Genomic DNA, 26,072 nt, shown 5'->3' with positions numbered 1-26,072 from the left:
TCATCGCAGTGTGTACGGTATATAGCAGCTTGTAAAGATAGTGGTAACGATTTTCATGAAGTCTCAGCAGTTTACAGAGACTTTCAACAGTACACCTGTTCCAAATCAACAGCACCTGGTCTGAAACAAGTACATTATGAGTACATTATATATCACTGATCAAGCACTGATAGGGTGGATTTGCTTGTGAAATAACTTTTGTTTTACTGTATACAAATTCAATAGCATTGCAGTGATGGCCCAAGTGACCCCAAATCTCATATGTCAATGCATTTCCTGTATTGGGGCATAAATAAGATAGTTTACTTCACAAAGATGTATTACACAGTAACATTTCCATTTCAGTATATCGATTCAATTGAAGATGAACTAAGCAGAAATCCAGACTTATTAAACCCTGCTGTTATTCCTTCAGGTTTTCTCTGTCTTCAGGCTATCTCTGTCATCAGGTTATCTCTGTCTTCAGGTTATCTCTGTCTTCAGGATATCTCTGTCTTCAGGTTATCTCTGTCTTCTTCAGGTTATCTCTGTCTTCAGGTTATCACCGTATTCAGGTTATCTCTGTCGTCAGGTTATCTCTGTCTTCAGGATATCTCTGTCTTCAGGTTATCTCTGTCTTCTTCAGGTTATCTCTGTCTTCAGGTTATCTCCGTATTCAGGTTATCTCTGTCTTCAGGTTATCTGTCTTCAGGTTATCTCTGTCTTCAGGTTATCTCTGTCTTCTTCAGGTTATCTCTGTCTTCTGGTTATCTCCGTCTTCAGGTTATCTCTGTCTTCTTCAGGTTATCTCTGTCTTCAGGTTATCTCCTTCTTCAGGTTATCTCTGTCTTCAGGTTATCTCCGTCTTCAGGTTATCTCCGTCTTCAGGTTATCTCCATCTTCAGGTTATCTCCGTCTTCAGGTTATCTCTGTCCCCCAGCATGGTGTGAGGATGAGAGGAGAGTACCCCAGCATGGTGTGAGGATGAGAGGAGAGTACCCCAGCATGGTGTGTTGATGAGAGGAGAGTACCCCAGCATGGTGTGAGGATGAGAGGAGAGTACCCCAGCATGGTGTGAGGATGAGAGGAGAGTACCCCAGCATGGTGTGAGGATGAGAGGAGAGTACCCCAGCATGGTGTGTTGATGAGAGAAGAGTACCCCAGCATGGTGTGAGGATGAGAGGAGAGTACCCCAGCATGGTGTGTTGATGAGAGGAGAGTACCCCAGCATGGTGTGTTGATGAGAGGAGAGTACCCCAGCATGGCGTGTTGATGAGAGGAGAGTACCCCAGCATGGTGTGTTGATGAGAGAAGAGTAATAAAGCCGATTCAACCAGGTTCAAAGAGTTAAGAACACGCAACACTACTGACTACCCTGCTGACTACACTACTGACTACACTACTGGCGACACTACTGACGACACTACAGACTACACTACTGACTACACTACTGACTACACTACTGGCGACACTACTGACGACACTACAGACTACACTACTGACTACACTACTGACTACACTACTAGCGGCACTACTGACTACACTACTGGCGACACTACTGACGACACTACAGACTACACTACTGACTACACTACTAGCGGCACTACTGACTACACTACTGGCGACACTACTGACGACACTACAGACTCCACTATTGTACTATGTGACTACTATCTACAGCCATGCCAGATATACCCGGGTTCAAATACCGTTTGACTGAGCTTGAACGTTACACAATGGGACCAATAGAAAAGACGACGAGCAGACAAGCATGTGTCAGAGACAAAGCCAAATTAGGTCAGTGTTGGGTCCAAGGTTGGCAGGCAACCTGGATCTTAGTTCTGTGTTTGTATTTGTTTTACATGTCAAACATTGAACTGGTTTCAGCCACGTGGATTCAGAAACCACTGAACCGTCAGTGGGGTTTCAGCCACGTGGATTCAGAAACCACTGAACCGTCAGTAGGGTTTCAGCCACGTGGATTCAGAAACCACTGAACCGTCAGTGGGGTTTCAGCCACGTGGATTCAGAAACCACTGAACCGTCAGTGGGGTTTCAGCCACGTGGATTCAGAAACCACTGAACCGTCAGTGGGGTTTCAGCCACGTGGATTCAGAAACCACTGAACCGTCAGTGGGGTTTCAGCCACGTGGATTCAGAAACCACTGAACCGTCAGTGGGGTTTCAGCCACGTGGATTCAGAAACGTACTGACAGTGACGTATATCGTTGACACATCATTGAGGGTGGGATGTTTTAGGGGAAGATTCAGTCAGGCAGGATGTACTCATACCCTGAATACGTGTGGTCTGTAGGCCGTCTGCCTAGTTACCTTGATAAGAGAGCTGATGACAATGGCTCCAGCATTCACCATGGGGTTGTGGGGTTTGTCTAGGCACACAAGTATCAGGGTTAAAACAGATTTAACACAGTATATTCATAGAAGTGGAATTTTGAGCGACAAGTCTTAAGACAGACGATATCATGTCCACTTGGTAGGAAGTATAAGAACTATCTTGTCACTTTGAACTCAAGTGGCCTTAACTTCTACTGAAATCAAATCGTATTCTTCCGCCAAACTAACTAACACCCCTACAATATAGCAAGGGTTCCCCTTTACCCACCTTCCTCATCCAGGTAGAGCTTGTTGAACTTGAGTCCGCTGGGCTCCATCCCCACATAGCGGTGTACCTTCTCTGTCCCAGCCTCGTGGATGGCTACAGCATACTCCAGAGGCTTCACACACGACTGGAGGCAGAAGGGCTGTTTGCTTTCTCCTACTGAGTGTCTGGAGGCAGGAGACAGGGAGGAGACAGGGAGGAGACAGGGAGGAGACAGAGAGGAGACAGGGAGGAGACAGGGAGGAGACAGGGAGGAGACAGGGAGGAGACAGAGAGGAGACAGGGAGGAGACAGAGAGGAGACAGAGAGGAGACAGGGAGGAGACAGGGAGGAGACAGAGAGGAGACAGTGAGGAGACAGGGAGGAGACAGGGAGGAGACAGGGAGACAGGGGAAGAAAGGGAAAGGAGAAGATGGGGGGAAGACAGGAAAAAAAAGAGGACAGGAGGAGAGAGGAAAACAGGGGAAGAGATAGGAAGAGAAACCAGGGAAGAAAGAAGAAAGGGAGAGAAGGCCTAGTTGTCAGCATAAGTAACTATTTCACATTCAGTTATGTTTTTAAATCACTTTTAACCTGCCAGACATCCTCTGTCCATCTACAGTACACAGAGACACACCCCCAGAGATCAGGACTATTGTACAAACCTCTGTCCATCTACAGTACACAGAGACACACCCCAGAGATCACGACTATTGTACATACCTCTGTCCATCTACAGTACACAGAGACACACCCCAGAGATCAGGACTATTGTACATACCTCTGTCCATCTACAGTACACAGAGACACACCCCCAGAGATCAGGACTATTGTACATACCTCTGTCCATCTACAGTACACAGAGACACACCCCCAGAGATCAGGACTATTGTACATACCTCTGTCCATCTACAGTACACAGAGACACACCCCAGAGATCAGGACTGAACTTGGCCAGGTGGGGAATGTAGACTGCTACCTGTAACCAGGAAGTACAGACAGACCATTAGAACAGGTGCATGTTTCCAGCTCCAACACAGTGCAGTAATATCTAGAAATGCAGTTAGCCCCGCCCCCCCCCCATTTTTTTATTTTTAAGAAATATCAGAACTAACAATGTCAGAGTCTGGAATAAAAACAGTGCCTTCGGAAAAGTATCAGACCGCTTGAATTTTTCCACATTTTGTTACGTTACATCCTTATTCTACATCCTTATTCAATTAAATATTTTACTTTCCTCAGCAATCTAAACACGATACCCCATAATGGCAAATGTTTTAAAAATAAATAACAGAAATACCTTATTTACATAAGTATTCAGATCCTTTGCTATGAGACTCGAAATTTCCATTGATCATCCTTGAGTTGTTTCTACAACTTGATTGTAGAACCCAATGGTCACTCAGACAGAGCTCTAGAGTTCCTATGTGGAGATGGGAGAACCTTCCAGAAGGACAACCATCTATGCAGCACTCCACCAATCAGGCATTTATGGTATGGTGGCCAGACAGAAGCGACTCTTCAGTAAAAAGGCACATGACAGCCCGCTTGGAGTTTGCTAAAAGGCACCTAAAGACTCTCAGATCATGAGAAACAAGATTCTTTGGTCTGATGAAACTAAGATTGAACTGTTTGGCCTGAATGCCAAGTGTCACGACTGGAGGAAACCTGGCACCACCTCTATGGTGAAGCATGGTGGTGGCAGCATCTTGCTGTTGGGATGTTTCTCAGCGGAAGGGACTGGGAGACTAGTCAGGACTGAGACAAAGATTAACGGAGCAAAGTATGGATAGATCCTTGATGAAAACCTGCTCCAGAGTGCTCGGGATCTCAGACCGGGGTGAAGGTTCACCTTCCATCAGGACAACGACCCGAAGCACACAGCCTAGACAACACAGGAGTGGCTTTGGGACAGGTCTGTGAATGTCCTTGAGTGGCCCCGCCAGAGACCGGACTTGAATCCGATCGAACATCTCTGTAGAGACCTGAAAAAAGCTGTGCAGATTGATGACGGGGAAAAAATGATTTAATCAATTTTAGAATAAGGCTGTAACATAAAAAAATTGGGAAAATGCCAAGGGGCCTGAATACTTTCCGAATGCGCTGTATATACATATACAGTATATATATATATATATATATATATGGTGTGTATAGACAGTATGGACAGTATATGAATGGAAATGGTGTGTACAGCAGTGGTTATACAGTACCAGTCAAAAGTTTGGACACACCTACTCATTCAAGGGTTTTTACTATTTTCTACATTGTAGAATAATAGTGAAGACATCAAAACTATGAAATAACACATATGGAATCATGCCGTAACCAAAAAAGTGTTAAACAAATCTAAATATATTTTAGACCTGAGATTCTTCAAAGTAGCCACCCTTTGCCTTGATGACAGCTTTGCACCCTCTGTGCATTCTCTCAAACAGCTTCATGGGGTAGTCACATGGAATGCATTTCACTTTTGGCTCCACTCTGCTCACATACTCTGCTGGAGATAGAAGCTGTTTTTCAGTCTCTCTGTCTCCGCCTTCTAGATGGTAGTGGGGTGAACTGGCCGTGGCTTGAGTGGCTGAGATCTTTGATGATCTTCTTGGCCTTCCTATGATGGGTGTTGTAGATGTCCTGAAGGGCAGGCAGTATGCCCCCAGTAATGCGTTGGACTGACTGCACCACCCTCTGGAGAGCCCTGCGGTTGAGGGTGGTGCAGTTGCTATATTGGGCGGTGATACAGCCCGACAGAATGCTCTCGACGGTGCATCTATAGAAGTTCATGGTGTCTTAGGGGCCAAGACAAATTTATTCAGCCTTGTGAGGTTGAAGAGGTGCTCTTGCGCTGTCTTCACCATGCTGTCGGTGTGGAGGGACCATTTCTGTTCCTAAGTGATGTGCAGGTCGAGGAACTTGAAGCTTTTAACCCTGTCCATTTAGTTCAGTTACCTTCGCCTTCTTGGCTGCAAGAACAATGAAGGACATCTTGAAGCATGTGGGGACAACAGACTGGGATAGTGAGAGATTGAATGTCCGTAAAAACTCCAACCAGTCCAGCAGCCTTGCAAGGGTTAACACGCTTGAACGACTTAATCACGTCGGCCAAGAAGATCGGGAGCACACGGTCCTCGTGAGCGACGGGAGCCCACGTCGGCGGCTCTGTGTTCTTTTCCTCGAAGCGGATGAAAAAGGTGTTCAGTTTGTCTGGCAGTGAGGAGTCAGTGTCCACGATGTGGCTGGCTTTCCCTTTATGATTTGTGATTGTCTGGAGTCCCTGCCACATGCTTCTTGTGTCTGAGCCGTTGAATTGCAACTCCACTTTGTCCCTGTACTGTTGTTTTGTCTCTTTGATTGCCTTACGGAGGTCGTAGCTGGTCTGTTTGTACACGTCCATGTTTCCAGTCACCTTGCCGTGGTTAAATGATGTGGTTCACGCTTTCAGTTTTGCTAGAATGCTTCCATCTATTCACGGTTTTCTGGTTTGGACAAGTTCTAATCATCACAGTAGGAACAACATCCTCTATCCACTTCCTGATAAACCCAGTCACTGAGTCAGTGTATACTGATGCGACCAGGAACATTTCCCAGTCCGCGTGAACAAAACAGTCTTGAAGCATAGATTCCAATTGGTCAGACCAACGTTGGACAGTCCTTACCACAGGTGCTTCTAGTTTAAGTTTCTGCCTATAGGCGGGGAGGAGCAGCATGGAGGCGTAATCTAATTTGCCAGAGATAGGGCGGTGGAGGGCACTGTAGCCATCCCCAAAGGGAGAGTAACAATGGTCAAGTGTGTTCTCCCCGTGTGTAGCACAGGAGATGTGTTGTTTGAATTTCAGGAGTGTTTACCTCAGATTTCCTTTATTAGATGAATAGTTACAATAAGTGCGGCCTCAGGATATGTGGTTTCCAGTTTACACAAAGTCCAGTGTAGCTCATTGAGAAATGTCTTGCTAACAAACTGTAGTTCTGTCAAGTCGGTTAGGACATCTACTTTGTGCATGACACAAGTAATTGTTCCAACAATTGTTTACAGACAGATTATTTCACTTATAATTCACTGTATCATAATTCCAGTGGGTCAGAAGTTTACATACACTAAGTTGACTGTGCCTTTAAACAGCTTGGAAAATTCCAGAAAATGATGTCATGGCTTTAGAAGCTTCTGAAGCTTCCTAATTTGAGTCAATTGGAGGTGTACCTGTGGATGTATTTCAAGGCATACCTTCAAATGCAGTGCCTCTTTGCTTGACATCATGGGAAAATCTAACGAAATCAGCCAAGACATCAGATTTTTTTTTAGACCTCCACAAGTCTGGCTCATCCTTGGGAGCAATTTCCAAATGCCTGAAGGTACCACATTTATCTGTACAAATAATAGTACGCAAGTATAAACACCATGGGACCACGCAGCCGTGATACCGCTCAGGAAGGAGACGCGTTCTGTCTCCTAAAGATGAACGTACTTTAGTGCGAAAAGTGCAAATCAATCCCAGAACAACAGCAAAGGACTTTGTGAAGATGCTGGAAGAAACAGGTACAGAAGTATCTAACAAGTCCAATGTCGACATAACCTGAAAGGCCGCTCAGCATGGAAGAAGCCACTGTTCCAAAACCGCCATAAAAAAGACAGACTACGGTTTGCAACTGCACATGGGGACAAAGATGGTACTTTTTCGAGAAATGCCCTCTGGTCTGATGAAACAAAAATAGAACTGTTTGGCCATAATGATCATCGTTATGTTTGGAGGAAAAAGGGGGATGCTTGCAAGCCGAAGAACACCATCCCAACAGTGAAGCACGGGGTGGCAGCATCATGTTGTGGGGGTGCTTTGCTGCAGGAGGGACTGGTGCACTTCACAAAATAGATGGCATCATAAGGAAGTAAAATTATGTGGTTAGATTGAAGCAACATCTCAAGATATCAGTCAGGAAGTTAAAGCTTGGTCGCAAATGGGTTTTCCAAATGGACAATGACCACAAGCATTCTTCCAAAGTTGTGGCAAAATGGCTTAAGGACAACAAAGTCAAGGTATTGAAGTGGCCATCACAAAGCCCAGACCTCAATCCTATAGAACATTTGTGGGCAGAACTGAAAAAGCGTGTGAAAGAAAGGAGGCCTACAAACCTGACTCAGTTACACCAGTTCTGTCAGGAGGAATGGGCCACAATTCACCCAACTTATTGTGGGAAGCTTGTGGAAGGCTACATGAAAGTTTGACCCAAGTTAAACAATTTAAAGGCAATGCTACCAAATACTGATTGAGTGTATGTAAACTTCTGACCCACTGGGAATGTGATGAAAGAAAATAAAAGCTGAAATAAATCATTCTCTCTACTATTATTCTGACATTTCACATTCTTAAAATAAAGTGGTGATCCTAACTGACCTAAAACAGTGAATTTTTACTAGGATGAAATGTCAGGAATTGTGAAAAACTGAGTTTAAATGTATTTAAACATACATCTAAGATGTATTAAACTTCCGACTTCAACTGTATATGGCGGTGACAATAACCTAAGAAAATGATCTCAGGAGGTAATGCAGTCAGGCGTTTGATGGTGAGGTATCCCAGATCGGGAGAACAAATGGACATAAGTTCCTGTACATTACCAGAATCGCACCCTGATCTGTTAATCATGACACATACCCTTCCCTGCAGCAATCACATTAAATCAGAAGGAGGTCATGAAGCCAATACTGTACACGGTAAACAGATACTACTGTACACGGTAAACAGATACTACTGTACACGGTAAACAGATACTACTGTACACGGTAAACAGATACTACTGTACACGGTAAACAGATACTACTGTACACGGTAAACAGAGTCTACTGTACACGGTAAACAGATACTACTGTACACGGTAAACAGATACTACTGTACACGGTAAACAGATACTACTGTACACGGTAAACAGATACTACTGTACACGGTAAACAGATACTACTGTACACGGTAAACAGATACTACTGTACACGGTAAACAGATACTACTGTACACGGTAAACAGATACTACTGTACACGGTAAACAGATACTACTGTACACGGTAAACTGAGTCTACTGTACACGGTAAACAGATACTACTGTACACGGTAAACAGATACTACTGTACACGGTAAACAGATACTACTGTACACGGTAAACAGATACTACTGTACACGGTAAACTGAGTCTACTGTACACGGTAAACAGATACTACTGTACACGGTAAACAGATACTACTGTACACGTTAAACTACTGTACACGGTAAACAGATACTACTGTACACGGTAAACAGATACTACTGTACACGGTAAACAGATACTACTGTACACGGTAAACAGATACTACTGTACACGGTAAACAGATACTACTGTACACGGTAAACAGATACTACTGTACACGGTAAACAGAGTCTACTGTACACGGTAAACAGAGTCTACTGTACACGGTAAACAGAGTCTACTGTACACGGTAAACAGAGTCTACTGTACACGGTAAACAGATACTACTGTACACGGTAAACAGATACTACTGTACACGGTAAACTACTGTACACGGTAAACAGATACTACTGTACACGGTAAACAGATACTACTGTACACGGTAAACTACTGTACACGGTAAACAGATACTACTGTACACGGTAAACAGATACTACTGTACACGGTAAACAGATACTACTGTACACGGTAAACAGATACTACTGTACACGGTAAACAGATACTACTGCACACGGTAAACAGATACTACTGTACACGGTAAACAGATACTACTGTACACGGTAAACAGAGTCTACTGTACACGGTAAACAGAGTCTACTGTACACGGTAAACAGATACTACTGTACACGGTAAACAGAGTCTACTGTACACGGTAAACAGATACTACTGTACACAGTAAACAGATACTACTGTACACGGTAAACAGATACTACTGTACACGGTAAACAGAGTCTACTGTACACGGTAAACAGATACTACTGCACACGTTAAACTACTGTACACAGTAAACAGATACTACTGTACACGGTAAACAGAGTCTACTGTACACGGTAAACAGATACTACTGCACACGTTAAACTACTGTACACAGTAAACAGATACTACTGTACACGGTAAACAGATACTACTGTACACGGTAAACAGAGTCTACTGTACACGGTAAACAGATACTACTGCACACGTTAAACTACTGTACACAGTAAACAGATACTACTGTACACGGTAAACAGAGTCTACTGTACACGGTAAACAGATACTACTGTACACGGTAAACAGATACTACTGTACACGTTAAACTACTGTACACAGTAAACAGAGTCTACTGTACACGGTAAACAGATACTACTGTACACGTTAAACAGATACTACTGTACACGGTAAACAGATACTACTGCACACGGTAAACAGATACTACTGTACACGGTAAACAGATACTACTGTACACGTTAAACTACTGTACACAGTAAACAGCTACTACTGTACATGGTAAACAGCTACTACTGTACACGGTAAACAGATACTACTGTACACGGTAAACAGCTACTACTGCACACATTAAACAGCTACTACTGTGCACGGTAAACAGATACTACTGCACATGGAAACAGATACTACTGCACACGGAAACAGATACTACTGTACACGGAAACAGATACTACTGTACACGGTAAACTACTGTACACATTAAACAGATACTACTGTACACGGAAACAGATACTACTGCAGACATTAAATAGATACTACTGTACACGGTAAACAGATACTACTGTACACGTTAAACTACTGTACACGGTAAACTACTGTACACGGAAACAGATACTACTGTACACGTTAGATAGATACTACTGTACACGGAAACAGATACTACTGCACACGTTAGATAGATACTACTGTACACGTTAGACAGATACTACTGTACACGGTAAACAGATACTACTGTACACGGTAAACAGATACTACTGTACACATTAAACAGCTACTACTGTACACATTAAACTACTGTACACGTTAAACTACTGTACACGGAAACAGATACTACTGTACACGTTAAACTACTGTACACGGTAAACAGATACTACTGTACACATTAAACAGCTACTACTGTACACATTAAACTACTGTACACGTTAAACTACTGTACACGGAAACAGATACTACTGTACACGGAAACAGATACTACTGCAGACATTAAATAGATACTACTGCACACGTTAAACTACTGTACACAGTAAACAGATATACTTACATGTCCGTCATGGTTTTTCTGGACGGTGTCGTAGATTTGATCTATCTTTGTTACAAAGGCATCAAACTCAGGGATGATGAACTTCTTTCTGAAGGCCTGAATCAGAAGCACTATGTTCCCACCAACACACCTGAGGATCGTTACAACAACAGCATTTTCATTAGAACTGAAATAAGGAAATGAATACCCTTTGTCATTGAACCAGAGCCCTAGAACATTAATTCTGAATTACACAGTGTTAGACTCAACTGTCTTTTCCCATTAAGGAGAGTGTTTCAACTATGGCAATGAATTGGAGTTAATAACTATGAAAGGATTCTCATTCAGAGTAAATTATTGTCGGTTCAGAAACCAGTGCTTCTCATAGTGTACATTTTAAAGGGTCTACTCCCAGCTAGCACATAACGTTCTGAGAACCATATGTTTATTAGTGTGTGGTTGTCCTGTGGTTATTTTGCATACAACCTTCCCACAACATTCTGGAAAATGTGCAGGATACACAGCTAGCACATAACGTTATGAGAAACATATGTTCCTGGGAATTTGGTGGGAATTTCAGTACTTCAGCATAACGTTTCCTACAGGTTTCCTCTTGGTTCTAGTACAATAATGTTCTCATAACATTAAGAAAACGTTCCATAAAAACCACACAAGGAAACATTGGTAACGTTCAAAGAACGTTCTAAGAATGTTATTTAAGAACATGCATTCTGTTCTCAGCGTCAACAAAACTCTTTTGAGGGAAGCATAGTAAAACGTTCTCAGAACCTCCCTGGTAACCTAAAAATGTACGTTCCCAGACCAGACAAAATGTTCACTTCCATTCTCAGAACGTTTACAAAACTTTCAGTTTTACCGGAAACGTATGGTTTCGTTCCCAGAACCAGTCGGAAACCAAAAACGTACTTTGGGTTGGGTTGTAGGACATAATAAGGCATTGATCGGCCTTTTAATAGGACACATGGATACATAATTAGCTGTGTGTGTCACAGACAATAACGTTCACATTCTCACATGGCTCAGCTGAACCCTATTTTCCACAGCAATTCAAACCACTTTATCAGCACCAAGATTAGGAAACAAAAAAAACAACGGTAGAAGAGGTGGAATAACGGTCATTCAACTGCACCTCAGGAAGTGTCACTCAGTGCTGCCTCAAAGGAATCATCGTATCTTTTCAAAGAACTGATAGGAGTTTCTTAAAGCGACAGTACACAATTCTAATTATAATCAAATAAGTAAGTTAATAAGTAACCATACACTAATTCCTGACTCCATAGTTATAAATCAGAGTCATGGTGTGTCATGATAAAGACTAAACGTCTCTCATTTTGGCTGTGTGTATGTGTGGGCATGCGTGTGTATGTGTGGCCCCAAGGTCCAAGCCAGCTGGCATCTATCAATCCGAGTCGTTGCCTGCCCTGTAGCCCACAACAAGACTACCCACCCACTGCCCTCACACAAATACATGCAGACAATACGTAGGCGAGCGCACCGAGTGAGAGCACACATGCTGTTGTCTCTAGCTAACTCTTAAACACAGACAGACAGACAGACAGACAGACAGACAGTCTGTCTGAAGATTAAATGACACAGAGAGAGAGAGAGAGGAGCTGTCTGTCTGTCTGTCTGTCTGTCTGTCTGTCTGTCTGTCTGTGTGTGTGTGTGTGTGTGTGTGTGTGTGTGTGTGTGTGTGTGTGTGTGTGTGTGTGTGTGTGTGTGTGTGTGTGTGTGTGTGTGTGTGTGTGCGTGCGTGCGTGCGTGTGTGACAGAGAGAAATACAGTATAATGTAGGCCTACAACAGACCCTGGATTAATCATGTGGAATGCTGAAGGGGTCAGGGTATTTATAGCCTGTCTCTATCATGGCACTTTGCAGTAAGAGGAGACGAAAATGTGTGTTAGAGAGGCAGAGAGGGGTAGAGAGATGCAGAGAGGTGTAGAGAGCTAGCGAGAGGTAGAGAGGGGTAGAGAGGTGCAGAGAGGTGTAGAGAGAGGTGGAGAAAGAGGTGGAGAGAGCTAGCGAGAGGTGGAGAGAGAAAGCAAGAGAGAGAGGTAGAGAGGGGTAGAGAGGGGTGGAGAGGGGTAGAGAGGGGTAGAGAGGGGTAGAGTGAGGTGGAGAGGGGTAGAGAGAGGTGTAGAGGGGTAGAGTGAGGTGGAGAGGGGTAGAGAGAGGTGGAGAGGGGTAGAGGGGTGGAGAGGGGTAGAGGGGTGGAGAGGTGTAGAGGGGTAGAGAGAGGTGGAGAGGGGTAGAGAGAGGTGGAGAGGGGTAGAGAGGGGTGGAGAGGGGTAGAGAGGGGTAGAGAGGGGTAGAGAGGGGTAGAGTGAGGTGGAGAGGGGTAGAGAGAGGTGTAGAGGGGTAGAGTGAGGTGGAGAGGGGTAGAGTGAGGTGGAGAGGGGTAGAGAGAGGTGGAGAGGGGTAGAGGGGTGGAGAGGGGTAGAGAGGGGTGGAGAGGTGTAGAGGGGTAGAGAGAGGTGGAGAGGGGTAGAGAGAGGTGGAGAGGGGTAGAGAGGGGTGGAGAGGTGTAGAGGGGTAGAGAGGGGTAGAGAGAGGTAGAGAGGGGTAGAGGGGTGGAGAGGTGTAGAGGGGTAGAGAGGGGTAGAGAGAGGTGGAGAGGGGTAGAGGGGGTGGAGAGGGGTAGAGAGGGGTGGAGAGGTGTAGAGGGGGTAGAGAGGGGTAGAGAGAGGTGGAGAGGGGTAGAGGGGTGGAGAGGGGTAGAGAGAGGTGGAGAGGGGTAGAGAGAGGTGTAGTGGGGTAGAGTGAGGTGGAGAGGGGTAGAGAGAGAGGTAGAGGGGTAGAGTGAGGTGGAGAGGGGTAGATAGAGGGGTAGAGAGGGGTGGAGAGGTGTAGAGGGGCAGAGAGGGGTAGAGAGAGGTAGAGAGGGGTAGAGGGGTGGAGAGGTGTAGAGGGGTAGAGAGGGGTAGAGAGAGGTGGAGAGGGGTAGAGGGGTGGAGAGGGGTAGAGAGGGGTGGAGAGGTGTAGAGGGGTAGAGAGGGGTAGAGAGAGGTGGAGAGGGGTAGAGGGGTGGAGAGGGGTAGAGAGAGGTGGAGAGGGGTAGAGAGGGGTAGAGAGAGGTAGAGAGGGGTAGAGAGAGGTGGAGAAGGGTAGAGAGGGGTAGAGGGGTGGAGAGGGGTAGAGAGGGGTGGAGAGGGGTAGAGAGGGGTAGAGAGGGGTGGAGAGGGGTAGAGAGGGGTGGAGAGGGGTGGAGAGGTATAGAGGGGTAGAGAGAGGTGGAGAAGGGTAGAGAGGACCTCTTCACTTTTCCCACATCTGGCTGTCATGTGCCTTTTACTGAGGAGTGGCTTCTGTCTGGCCACTCTACCATAAAGGCCTGATTGGTGGAGTGCTGCAGAAATGGTTGTCCTTCTGGAAGGTTCTCCCATCTCCACAGAGGAACTCTGGAGCTCTGTCAGAGTGACCATCGGGTTCTGGGTCACCTCCCTGACCAAGGCACTTCTCCCCCGATTGCTCAGTTTGGCCGGGCGGCCAGCTCTTGAAGAGTCTTGGTGGTTCCAAACATCTTCCATTTAAGAATGATGGATGGGACCTTCAATGCTGCAGAAATATTGGAGTACCCTTCCCTAGATCTGTGCCTCGACACAATCCTGTCTCGGAGCTCTACGGACAATTCCTTCGTTCTCATGGCTTACTTTTTGCTCTGACATGCACTGTCAACTGTTGGACCTTATATAGACAGGTGTGTTCCTTTCCAAATCATGTCCAATCAATTGAATTTACCACAGGTGGACTCCAATCAAGTTGTAGAAACATTTCAAGGATGATCAATGGAAACAGGATGCACCTGAGCTCAATTTCGAGTCTCATAGCAAAGGGTCTGAATATTTATGTAAATAAGGTATTTCTGTTTTTTATTTTTAATACATTTGCAATAAATTCTAAAAACCTGTTTTCACTTTGTCATTTGTCATGTTTTTATGTAATACATTATAGAATAAGGCTGTAACGTAACAAGATGTGGAAAAAGTCAAGGGGTCTGAATACTTCACGAATGCACCAATATGTTTGGAACATCAAATCGAAATAAAATTACAGTATCTAATCGTTATTATATATTTTTTTGTATTTTCTCATTTTGTTTGCTAATTTCCTTACATTTTAACTCTGCTTTGTTGGGAAAGGGCTTGTAAGTAAACATTTCAGGGTAAAGTCTACACCTGTTGTACTTGGCAAGAGTGACAAATACATTTTGATTTCGAATCACAAGAATCTAAGGGATACTTCAGGATTTTGGCAAAGAGGACCTTTATCTACTTCCTCAGTCAGATTAACTCATGGATATCATGTTTATGTCTCTGTGTCAAGTATGAAGGAAGTTAGATGAATTTTCGCGAGCCAATGCTAACCAGTGTTAGCGCAATGACTGGAAGTCTATGGGTATTTGCTAGCATAGCAGATACCATAGACTTCCCGTCATTATGCTAACTCTAGTTAGCAATTGCGCTAGCGCTAGTTAGCAACTTCCTTCAACCTCACGCAGAGACATAAAAACGGTATCCATGAGATCATCAGACTCTGGCGAAGCAGATAAAGGGCCTCATTATTTAACTAACAAAGGTTAAATAAAATAAAGGAGTGGCTCTAGAAGCAGGGCCCAAATCGCTCCCTACCCCCTCCCCTTTGACCCAAAACCTTTTGATTTTGCAGACCTGTAGATGTAAGCAATATGGAAGTTTCAACAATGCTATGCAATATACCTTGGGGTTAAGGGGTAGGGGTATGGAGAGATTTGGGAGCGGCTAGATCCAACTAGCCGACAAGATAGACGACTCACTTGTGGAAGAGTTCCCGGTCCATCATGACGTCATGAAAGGATTCCGTTACGGAGCGTTGCAGCTTGTCCATACAGTCCTTCAGTCGGGGGTCTGACGCGTTAAGACCAGTTTTCTTCAGGGCCTGATCAAATCAAAATCAAACTTTATTTAAAGCGCATTTAAAATTGCAAGACACTTTTACAGTAAAATCAAATTCAATGATAAATAACATAGATAGGGTTCGATTAGGGAGAAAGGCATCATGGGATATTATGGCATCGGCAAAACATTTTTTTTTACTGGAAATAAAACAGTCACGCCAAGTTATTAATACTGTTATGAGAGACACTTGGATGTGAACTAATGTCACAGGAACTAACTTTAACTCATCTTGTAACCCACTGACAGAGCCTCTCTGTAGTAACTATGTAGTCTCTGTAGTAACTATCTAGTATCTGTAGTAACTATACAGGGTAATATAGTCTGTGTAGTAACCTTCTAGTCTCTGTAGTAACAATCTAGTCTCTGTAGTAACTATGTAGTCTCTGTAGTAACTATGAAGTCTCTGTAGAAACTATGTAGGGTAATATAGTCTCTGTAGTAACTATATAGTCTCTGTAGAAACTATGTAGGGTAATATAGTCTCTGTAGTAACTATATAGTCTCTGTAGTAACTATGTAGTCTCTGTAGAAACTATATAGTCTCTGTAGTAACTATCTAGTCTCTGTAGAAACTATATAGTCTCTGTAGTAACTATATAGTCTCTGTAGTAACTATACAGGGCAATCTAGTCTCTGTAGTAACTATATAGTCTATGTAGTAACTATCTAGTCTCTGTAGTAACTATATAGGGCAATCTAGTCTCTGTAGTAAATATACAGGGCAATCTAGTCTCTGTAGTAACTATGCAGGGTAATATAGTCTCTGTAGTAACTATCTAGTCTCTGTAGTAACTATGCAGGGTAATCTAGTCTCTGTAGTAACTATATAGTCTCTGTAGTAACTATCTAGTCTCTGTAGTAACTATGTAGGGTAATCTAGTCTCTGTAGTAACTATATAGTCTCTGTAGTAACTATATAATCTCTGTAGTAACTATCTAGTCTCTGCAGTAACGATCTAGTCTCTGTAGTAACTATGTAGGGTAATATAGTCTCGGTAGTAACTATGTGGTCTCTGTAGTAACTATATAATATCTGTAGTAACTATGTCATCTCTGTAGTAACTATATAGTCTCTGTAGTAACTATATAGTCTCTGTAGTAACTATATAGTCTCTGCAGTAACGATCTAGTCTCTGTAGTAACTATGTAGGGTAATATAGTCTCTGTAGTAACTATATAGTCTCTGTAGTAACTATATAGTCTCTGCAGTAACGATCTAGTCTCTGTAGTAACTATAAAGGGTAATATAGTCTCTGTAGTAACTATCTAGTCTCTGTAGTAACTATCTAGTCTCTGCAGTAACGATCTAGTCTCTGTAGTAACTATAAAGGGTAATATAGTCTCTGTAGTAACTATATAGTCTCTGTAGTAACTACATAATCTCTGTAGTAACTATATAGTCTCTGCAGTAACGATCTAGTCTCTGTAGTAACTATACAGGGTAATATAGTCTCTGTAGTAACTATATAGTCTCTGTAGTAACTATATAGTCTCTGTAGTAACTATATAGTCTCTGTAGTAACTATCTAGTCTCTGTAGTAACTATCTAGTCTCTGTAGTAACTATCTAGTCTCTGTAGTAACTATGCAGGGTAATCTCTGTAGTAACTATATAGTCAATGTAGTAACTATCTAGTCTCTGTAGTAACTATCTAGTCTCTGTAGTAACTATCTAGTCTCTGTAGTAACTATGTAGTCTCTGTAGTGACTATACAGGGCAATCTAGTCTCTGTAGTAACTATATAGTCTCTGTAGTAACTATGTAGTCTCTGTAGTAACTATATCGTCTCTGTAGTAACTATCTAGTCTCTGTAGTAACTATATAGTCTCTGTAGTAACTATATAGTCTCTGTAGTAACTATATAGTCTATGTAGTAACTATCTAGTCTCTGTAGTAACTATATAGTCTCTGTAGTAACTATCTAGTCTCTGTAGTAACTATACAGGGTAATCTAGTCTCTGTAGTAACTATCTAGTCTCTGTAGTAACCATATCGTCTCTGTAGTAACTATCTAGTCTCTGTAGTAACTATCTAGTCTCTGTAGTAACTATATAGTCTCTGTAGTAACTATATAGTCTCTGTAGTAACTATATCATCTCTGTAGTAACTATGCAGGGTAATCTCTGTAGTAACTATCTAGTCTCTGTAGTAACTATATAGGGTAATCTAGTCTCTGTAGTAACTATATAGAGTAATCTCTGTAGTAACTATCTAGTCTCTGTAGTAACTATATAGGGTAATCTAGTCTCTGTAGTAACTATATAGAGTGATCTAGTCTATGTAGTAACTATATAGAGTAATCTAGTCTCTGTAGTAACTATATAGAGTATTCTAGTCTCTGTAGTAACTATGCAGGGTAATCTAGTCTCTGTAGTAACTATATAGTCTCTGTAGTAACTATATAGTCTCTGTAGTAACTATCTAGTCTCTGTAGTAACTATATAGTCTCTGTAGTAACTATCTAGTCTCTGTAGTAACTATCTAGTCTCTGTAGTAACTATCTAGTCTCTGTAGTAACTATATCGTCTCTGTAGTAACTATCTAGTCTCTGTAGTAACTATATAGTCTCTGTAGTAACTATCTAGTCTCTGTAGTAACTATCTAGTCTCTGTAGTAACTATCTAGTCTCTGTAGTAACTATCTAGTCTCTGTAGTAACTATCTAGTCTCTGTAGTAACTATCTAGTCTCTGTAGTAACTATATAGTCTCTGTAGTAACTATGTAGTCTCTGTAGTAAATATATCATCTCTGTAGTAACTATGCGGGGTAATCTCTGTAGTAAATATATAGAGTAATCTAGTCTCTGTAGTAACTATACAGGGTAATCTCTGTAGTAAATATATAGAGTAATCTAGTCTCTGTAGTAACTATATAGAGTAATCTCTGTAGTAACTATATAGGGTAATCTAGTCTCTGTAGTAACTATATAGAGTAATCTCTGTAGTAAATATATAGAGTAATCTAGTCTCTGTAGTAACTATATAGAGTAATCTCTGTAGTAACTATATAGAGTCATCTCTGTAGTAACTATATAGTCTCTGTAGTAACTATCTAGTCTATGTAGTAACTATACAGGGTAATATAGTCTCTGTAGTAACTATCTAGTCTCTGTAGTAACTATATAGTCTCTGTAGTAACTATCTAGTCTATGTAGTAACTATACAGGGTAATATAGTCTCTGTAGTAAGTATCTAGTCTCTGTAGTAACTATATAGTCTCTGTAGTAACTATATAGTCTCTGTAGTAACTATATAGTCTCTGTAGTAACTATATAGTCTCTGTAGTAACTATATAGAGTAATCTAGTCTCTGTAGTAACTATACAGAGTAATCTAGTCTCTGTAGTAACTATATAGGGTAATCTAGTCTCTGTAGTAACTGTATAGGGTAATCTAGTCTCTGTAGTAACTATATAGAGTAATCTAGTCTCTGTAGTAACTATATAGGGTAATCTAGTCTCTGTAGTAACTATATAGGGTAATCTAGTCTCTGTAGTAACTATATAGGGTAATATAGTCTCTGTAGTAACTATATAGGGTAATCTAGTCTCTGTAGTAACTATATAGGGTAATCTAGTCTCTGTAGTAACTATATAGGGTAATCTAGTCTCTGTAGTAACTATATAGGGTAATATAGTCTCTGTAGTAACTATATAGGGTAATCTAGTCTCTGTAGTAACTATATAGAGTAATCTAGTCTCTGTAGTAACTATCTAGTCTATGTAGTAACTATATAGTCTCTGTAGTAACTATATAGTCTCTGTAGTAACTATATAGTCTCTGTAGTAACTATATAGGGTAATCTCTGTAGTAACTATATAGGGTAATCTAGTCTCTGTAGTAACTATCTAGTCTCTGTAGTAACTATATAGTCTCTGCAGTAACGATCTAGTCTCTGTAGTAACTATACAGGGTAATCTAGTCTCTGTAGTAACTATCTAGTCTCTGTAGTAACTATGCAGGGTAATACAATCTCTGTAGTAACTATCTAGTCTCTGTAGTAACTATATAGGGTAATCTAGTCTCTGTAGTAACTATCTAGTCTCTGTAGTAACTATATAGTCTCTGCAGTAACTATACAGGGTAATCTAGTCTCTGTAGTAACTATCTAGTCTCTGTAGTAACTATGCAGGGTAATACAATCTCTGTAGTAACTATCTAGTCTCTGTAGTAACTATGCAGGGTAATATAGTCTCTGTAGTAACTATCTAGTCTCTGTAGTAACTATACAGGGTAATATAGTCTCTGTAGTAACTATGCAGAGTAATATAGTCTCTGTAGTAACTATGCAGAGTAATATAGTCTCTGTAGTAACTATGCAGGGTAATAAAGTCTCTGTAGTAACTATGCAGAGCAATCTAGTCTCTCTAGTAACTATATAGTCTCTGTAGTAACTATGCAGAGTAATATAGTCTCTGTAGTAACTATATAGGGTAATATAGTCTCTGTAGTAACTATGCAGGGTAATATAGTCTCTGTAGTAACTATACAGGGTAATATAGTCTCTGTAGTAACTATCCAGGGTAATATAGTCTCTGTAGTAACTATGCAGGGTAATATAGTCTCTGTAGTAACTATGCAGGGTAATCTAGTCTCTGTAGTAACTATATAGGGTAATATAGTCTCTGTAGTAACTATATAGGGTAATACAGTCTCTGTAGTAACTATATAGGGTAATATAGTCTCTGTAGTAACTATATAGGGTAATCTAGTCTCTGTAGTAACTATATAGGGTAATATAGTCTCTGTAGTAACTATATAGGGTAATATAGTCTCTGTAGTACCTATATAGGGTAATCTAGTCTCTGTAGTAACTATATAGGGTAATATAGTCTCTGTAGTAACTATATAGGGTAATATAGTCTCTGTAGTAACTATATAGGGTAATATCTGTAGTAACTATATAGGGTAATCTAGTCTCTGTAGTAACTATATAGGGTAATATAGTCTCTGTAGTAACTATATAGGGTAATCTCTGTAGTAACTATATAGGGTAATCTAGTCTCTGTAGTAACTATATAGGGTAATATAGTCTCTGTAGTAACTATATAGGGTAATATAGTCTCTGTAGTAACTATATAGGGTAATATAGTCTCTGTAGTAACTATATAGGTAATATAGTCTCTGTAGTAACTATATAGGGTAATATAGTCTCTGTAGTAACTATATAGGGTAATATAGTCTCTGTAGTAACTATATAGGGTAATATAGTCTCTGTAGTAACTATATAGGGTAATATAGTCTCTGTAGTAACTATATATGGTAATATAGTCTCTGTAGTAACTATATAGGGTAATATAGTCTCTGTAGTAACTATATAGGGTAATCTCTGTAGTAACTATATAGGGTAATCTAGTCTCTGTAGTAACTATATAGGGTAATATAGTCTCTGTAGTAACTATATAGGGTAATCTCTGTAGTAACTATATAGGGTAATCTAGTCTCTGTAGTAACTATATAGGGTAATATAGTCTCTGTAGTAACTATATAGGGTAATATAGTCTCTGTAGTAACTATATAGGGTAATATAGTCTCTGTAGTAAATATATAAGGTAATCTTTTGACTGATGTGATCTTCACCAGACACATTCCTTCCAGTCCTCCATCGGGCCTGGAGGTATGGAGAGTATGTCATTACAATAACATAATTAAATACTGTTCTACGATACACCTCTGTGTGTATTCACCCTGCTGTTTCCCACTGTTTCTTGCAATAGTTGAATATATCCTTTGTTTGAGTGACTAATAGTATTTAGAAAATGCAATAACATACAGATAATTAATTTTAAAAAGTGAAATGACTCAAACTAATTGTGCTGTCTTGAAATGTATTTGTGCTAAACTGAGAGAGAGTTTGTTGTCAAGGAGGGTTGTGTGAGAAATTATATATATATATATTATTAGGCTACAGAGTCATCTATTTAGTTTCTAATGGAATCTCCATTCTTGTACAGGTTAACTGATGTGTGCACTCACAGAGATAAAGTGTGAGACGGGGACTTGTTCCTGACCATCTGTGATGGTGTAGAAAAGCATATCTTCAACTCCTGAGAACAGACCCTTTACATCACTGCTCCTACAGCAACATAAGAGGACAGTTTACGCAACACAGACACACGCTAAAACCTATTCAAATCATATTTATAGACTAATGGATGATTGATGAAAAAAAGGAGAAAAGCGTTGTTTTAAGAGATATAATTGCATGTCACACACACACACACATCATTGAATTGGACCAATATAGTAACACAAACTCACAGTTTGGGAAGCACGTGGTCCATATCTGAGGTTGTTCCAATACGGTGCTGATCTGTTGAACTTGTGTTGAAACAGTGAATTTTAACGGTACGATGACAACCCGGTAATAAACAGTTATAACACAACTTTTTGATCACTTTTTTAGTGGCGTCTGTCACAAAGGTTTGCACAGCTGCTGCGTTGGTCACCCGTAATATTTTCAAACAATGCATGGTTTACAACTTTATACACAAATAAGAGCAGACTAGGAGAATAACTGCCTTCGGGAAACCTTCTCGTTATTTTCGTTACTTTCCACTATTTCCCCGCAGTCTGATAGTTCCGCTTTTGGCCAAATCCACAACAGTTATACAGATCAAATCCTGTTGTCACGTTCTAAACTTGTCGCGGTGAGAGCACAAGCAGCGAGCTCTGGCGACGACGTCTGAGTATTGTCAGGTCGGGCATTGGTCAGCACAGTGACCAATGAGAAATTACAACCAAGCACATTCTAGGAGATGATTAACACAAGGTCTGGCGCCAAAGAGACAACGTTTCAAATACTCAGGGGCTGGCTGCAACCTGTAGACTATGTTTTGAAATACTTCGAGCAACTCAAGTGAGGTATGTAGGGAGAAGTCATGACATAGGCTGGCGATGAGTATACAGAGACATGTTCTGTGCAATTATTAAATGATGAATATAACAAAACAATCTTTCAAAATCATGAATTGGTCTCATTTTATTATTTGTGTTCATATAATGGACATCAGTTCTTTCAATAAGAACAGCCTTATTGAATATGAGGGTTATTCAAATCAAATGTTATTAGTCACATGCACTGAATACAACAGGTGTAGTAGACCTTACAGTGAAATGCTGAATACAATAAGTGTAGTAGACCTCACAGTGAAATGCTGAATACAACAGGTGTAGTAGACCTTACAGTGAAATGCTGAATACAACAGGTGTAGTAGACCTCACAGTGAAATGCTGAATACAACAGGTGTAGTAGACCTCACAGTGAAATGCTGAATACAACAGGTGTAGTAGACCTTACAGTGAAATGCTGAATACAACAGGTGTAGTAGACCTCACAGTGAAATGCTGAATACAACAGGTGTAGTAGACCTCACAGTGAAATGCTGAATACAACAGGTGTAGTAGACCTTACAGTGAAATGCTGAATACAACAGGTGTAGTAGACCTTACAGTGAAATGCTGAATACAACAGGTGTAGTAGACCTCACAGTGAAATGCTGAATACAACAGGTGTAGTAGACCTCACAGTGAAATGCTCAATACAACAGGTGTAGTAGACCTCACAGTGAAATGCTGAATACAACAGGTGTAGTAGACCTCACAGTGAAATGCTGAATACAACAGGTGTAGTAGACCTCACAGTGAAATGCTGAATACAACAGGTGTAGTAGACCTCACAGTGAAATGCTGAATACAACAGGTGTAGTAGACCTCAGTGAAATGAACATAAATAATGGCGAAGAAAAGGCACAGTAGGTGATTATTCACTACTTCAAATATTCCATGTTTTCTCTCAAAACTATAGGACATCATCTAGCTTTAAAAACACAGACAACATAAAGAAATACATTGAATTAACTTTTCTAAATGTGTAGGCTACTCTACGTTCTGTACATTTGAACTCAAACAATACATTATTTTGTATTCATTAGTATTGTATTGTATAGTATGGGTTTATATTGTGTTATATTGCAATGTATTGTATGCTAATGAACTCTAGACACTCTTAGCAGGTCGTGGCATCACCAGTTTCAGCCCAATGTCGATGACACAGGATGGCATGTAAGAGAGGGGGATCCATCCCAATTTAGCGTCCCAGCCGGCACTGTAGCGGGTTCGGGGGTAGCTAGACGCCAAGGCATGCTCCATGCAGTTAGTCACTTTACTCAGGTCCGAGTCACACACTGCGTTCATGATCAACCGTTGGATCTGTATGTCTGGACAGGTTGGGGGGGATGTGATATTGTTAAAACTGTTAAGATGTTGTACAGTAAATGGTATAGGACTGAAGGAGAGGGGAGGGGAGAGGAGGGAGGAAATGAAAGGTGATGGGAGGGGGAGAAGACTAGAAAAGAAGAGAGGAGAGGAGAGGAGAGGAGAGGAGAGGAGAGGAGATGAAAGGTGATGGGAGGGGAGAAGACTAGAAAAGAAGAGAGGAGGAGGGAGGGGAGGGGAGGGAGGGGGAGGAGGAGAGGAGAGGAGAGGAGAGGAGAGGAGAGGAGAGGAGAGGAGAGGAGATGAGGAGAGGAGATGATGGGAGGGGAGAACACTAGAAAAGAAGATAGGAGAGGAGAGGAGAGGAGAGGAGAGGAGAGGAGAGGAGAGGAGAGGAGATGAAAGGTGATGGGAGGGGAGAAGACTAGAAAAGAAGAGAGGAGGAGAGAGAGGGGAAGGGAGGGAGGGAGGAGGAGAGGGAGGGGAGAGGAGAGAGGAGGGGAGGGGAGAGGAGAGGAGAGGAGAGGAGAGAGAGGAGAGGAGAGGGAGAGGAGAGGAGAGGAGAGGAGAGGAGAGGAGAGGAGAGGAGAGGAGGAAATGAAAGGTGATGTGAGGGGAGAAGAATAGAATAGAAGAGAAGAGAGGAGAGGAGAGGAGAGGAGAGGAGAGGAGAGGAGAGAGAGAGGAGAGGAGAGGAGAGGAGAGGAGAGGACAGGACAGGAGAGGAGAGGAGAGGAGAGGAGAGGAGAGGAGAGGAGAGGAGAGGAGAGGAGAGGGGTTGAACAAGGACACACAGGGTTCTGTCCCAGAACATACCTGTATAAAGCCTAGTTATTGTTATTTTATTGTGTTGCTATTTTTTTTTTTTTTTTTTCATTAAAAAACATTTTCAAAGGCTTCATAAGTAAGATTTTCACAGCAAAGTCTACACCTGTTGTATTTGGTGCATGTGACAAATAATATTGGATTTGTACATCAAGCTGTGTCATGCTACAGAAAGAGCAGATTAGGCTCCTGCCCTATGGACTGTTCTGGCTCAGACAAGGCTACAGGATAAGAGAAAGGGTTTTTCTTGGAAAGTTACTAGATAATCTCATTGGCCCCTGAAACAAGATTAGAGATTTTAACCCTGTGTGAGACAAGACCATGATTTAACCTAAATTCTCATTCGATGGATAACAGCTACTGCTGCTACTGCCTCTACTGCAGCTACTACTACTGCTGCTACTGCCCTGCTGCTGCTGCTGCTGCCACTGCTACGGCTGCTAACGCTGCTGCTGCTACTGCTGCTGCTACTGCTGCCACTGCCAGCTGCTGCTGCTGCTGCTACTACTGCTGCTGCTGCTGCTGCTGCTACTGCTGCTGCTGCTGCTGCTGCTGCTGCTGCCACTACTGCTACTACTGCTGCTACTGCCGTTGCTGCTGCTGCTACTGCTGCTGCTGCTGCCGCCGCTGCCACTGCCACCACCACTGCTACCACTGCTACTGCCCATTGCTGCCACTGCTGCCACCACTGCTGCTGCTGCTGCTGCACTGCTGCTGCTGCTGCTGCTGCTGCTGCTGCTGCCACTGCCACTGCTGCACCACTGCTGCTGCTGCTGCTGCTGCTGCTGCTGCATAGGCGCTACTATTGAGCTGGAACGTTTCCACTGCCGCTGCTGTTGAAGCGCCGCTGCACCACCACTGCAAGGGCCACTGCTGACCACAGCCTCCACTGCTGCTACTGCTGCTGCTGCTGCCTATTGCTACCACTACTGCTGCACCACCACTGCTTATACTGCTACTGCTGCACCTGCCGCTACCACCCCACTGCTGCTGCTGCCACTGCTGCTGCCACTGCTGCTACTACTGCACTGCTGCAACACTGCTACTGCCACCACTAATGCTGCTACGCTACTGCCACCACCACTACCTGCTACTTCTACTGCTACTGCTGCTGCTGCCGCTGCTGCTGCTGCTGCCACTGCCGCTGCTGTGCCACCAGCTGCTACCACTACTGCTGCTACTACTACTACCAGCTTGTTGCTGCTGCTGCTGCTGCTACCACCGCTACTGCCACTGCTGCCGCTGCTGCTGCTGCTGCTGCTACTAGCCACTGCTGCTGCTGG

The 26,072-nt window shown here is 42.3% G+C and overlaps 2 protein-coding genes across 4 annotated transcripts in view; both read right to left on the bottom strand.

The window, feature by feature from the left end:
* Window positions 1-22,428, bottom strand: part of LOC115121298 (glutaminase kidney isoform, mitochondrial-like) — a 38,309-nt gene extending 15,881 nt beyond the window's left edge. The window contains exons 1-7 of one of the 3 annotated variants that reach the window (XM_029650358.2): window positions 22,009-22,428; window positions 21,724-21,817; window positions 15,608-15,729; window positions 10,815-10,944; window positions 3,478-3,557; window positions 2,603-2,766; window positions 2,311-2,369 (exon numbers count right to left, since the gene is read on the bottom strand). In XM_029650358.2, coding sequence (XP_029506218.1) covers window positions 2,311-2,369; window positions 2,603-2,766; window positions 3,478-3,557; window positions 10,815-10,944; window positions 15,608-15,729; window positions 21,724-21,817; window positions 22,009-22,220 — 861 coding nt within the window. In that variant the 5' untranslated portion in view covers window positions 22,221-22,428. Of the gene's footprint in view, window positions 1-2,310; window positions 2,370-2,602; window positions 2,767-3,477; window positions 3,558-10,814; window positions 10,945-15,607; window positions 15,730-21,723; window positions 21,824-22,008 lie in introns of all 3 variants that reach the window. The other 2 variants (XM_029650357.2, XM_029650359.2) reach the window with 2 other exon arrangements.
* A 275-nt stretch (window positions 22,429-22,703) lies between these two features.
* LOC115124697 (retinol dehydrogenase 7-like) overlaps window positions 22,704-26,072 on the bottom strand; it is a 40,627-nt gene continuing 37,258 nt past the window's right edge. Inside the window, exon 7 of the mRNA XM_065002077.1 lies at window positions 22,704-23,966. Coding sequence (XP_064858149.1) covers window positions 23,746-23,966 — 221 coding nt within the window. The 3' untranslated portion in view covers window positions 22,704-23,745. The remainder of the gene's footprint in view (window positions 23,967-26,072) is intronic.

The sequence above is a fragment of the Oncorhynchus nerka genome, linkage group LG15 (genome assembly GCF_034236695.1).
Source record: "Oncorhynchus nerka isolate Pitt River linkage group LG15, Oner_Uvic_2.0, whole genome shotgun sequence".
Taxonomy (NCBI): Eukaryota; Metazoa; Chordata; class Actinopteri; order Salmoniformes; family Salmonidae; genus Oncorhynchus; species Oncorhynchus nerka.
This window is presented reverse-complemented; position numbering and strand designations above follow the sequence as displayed.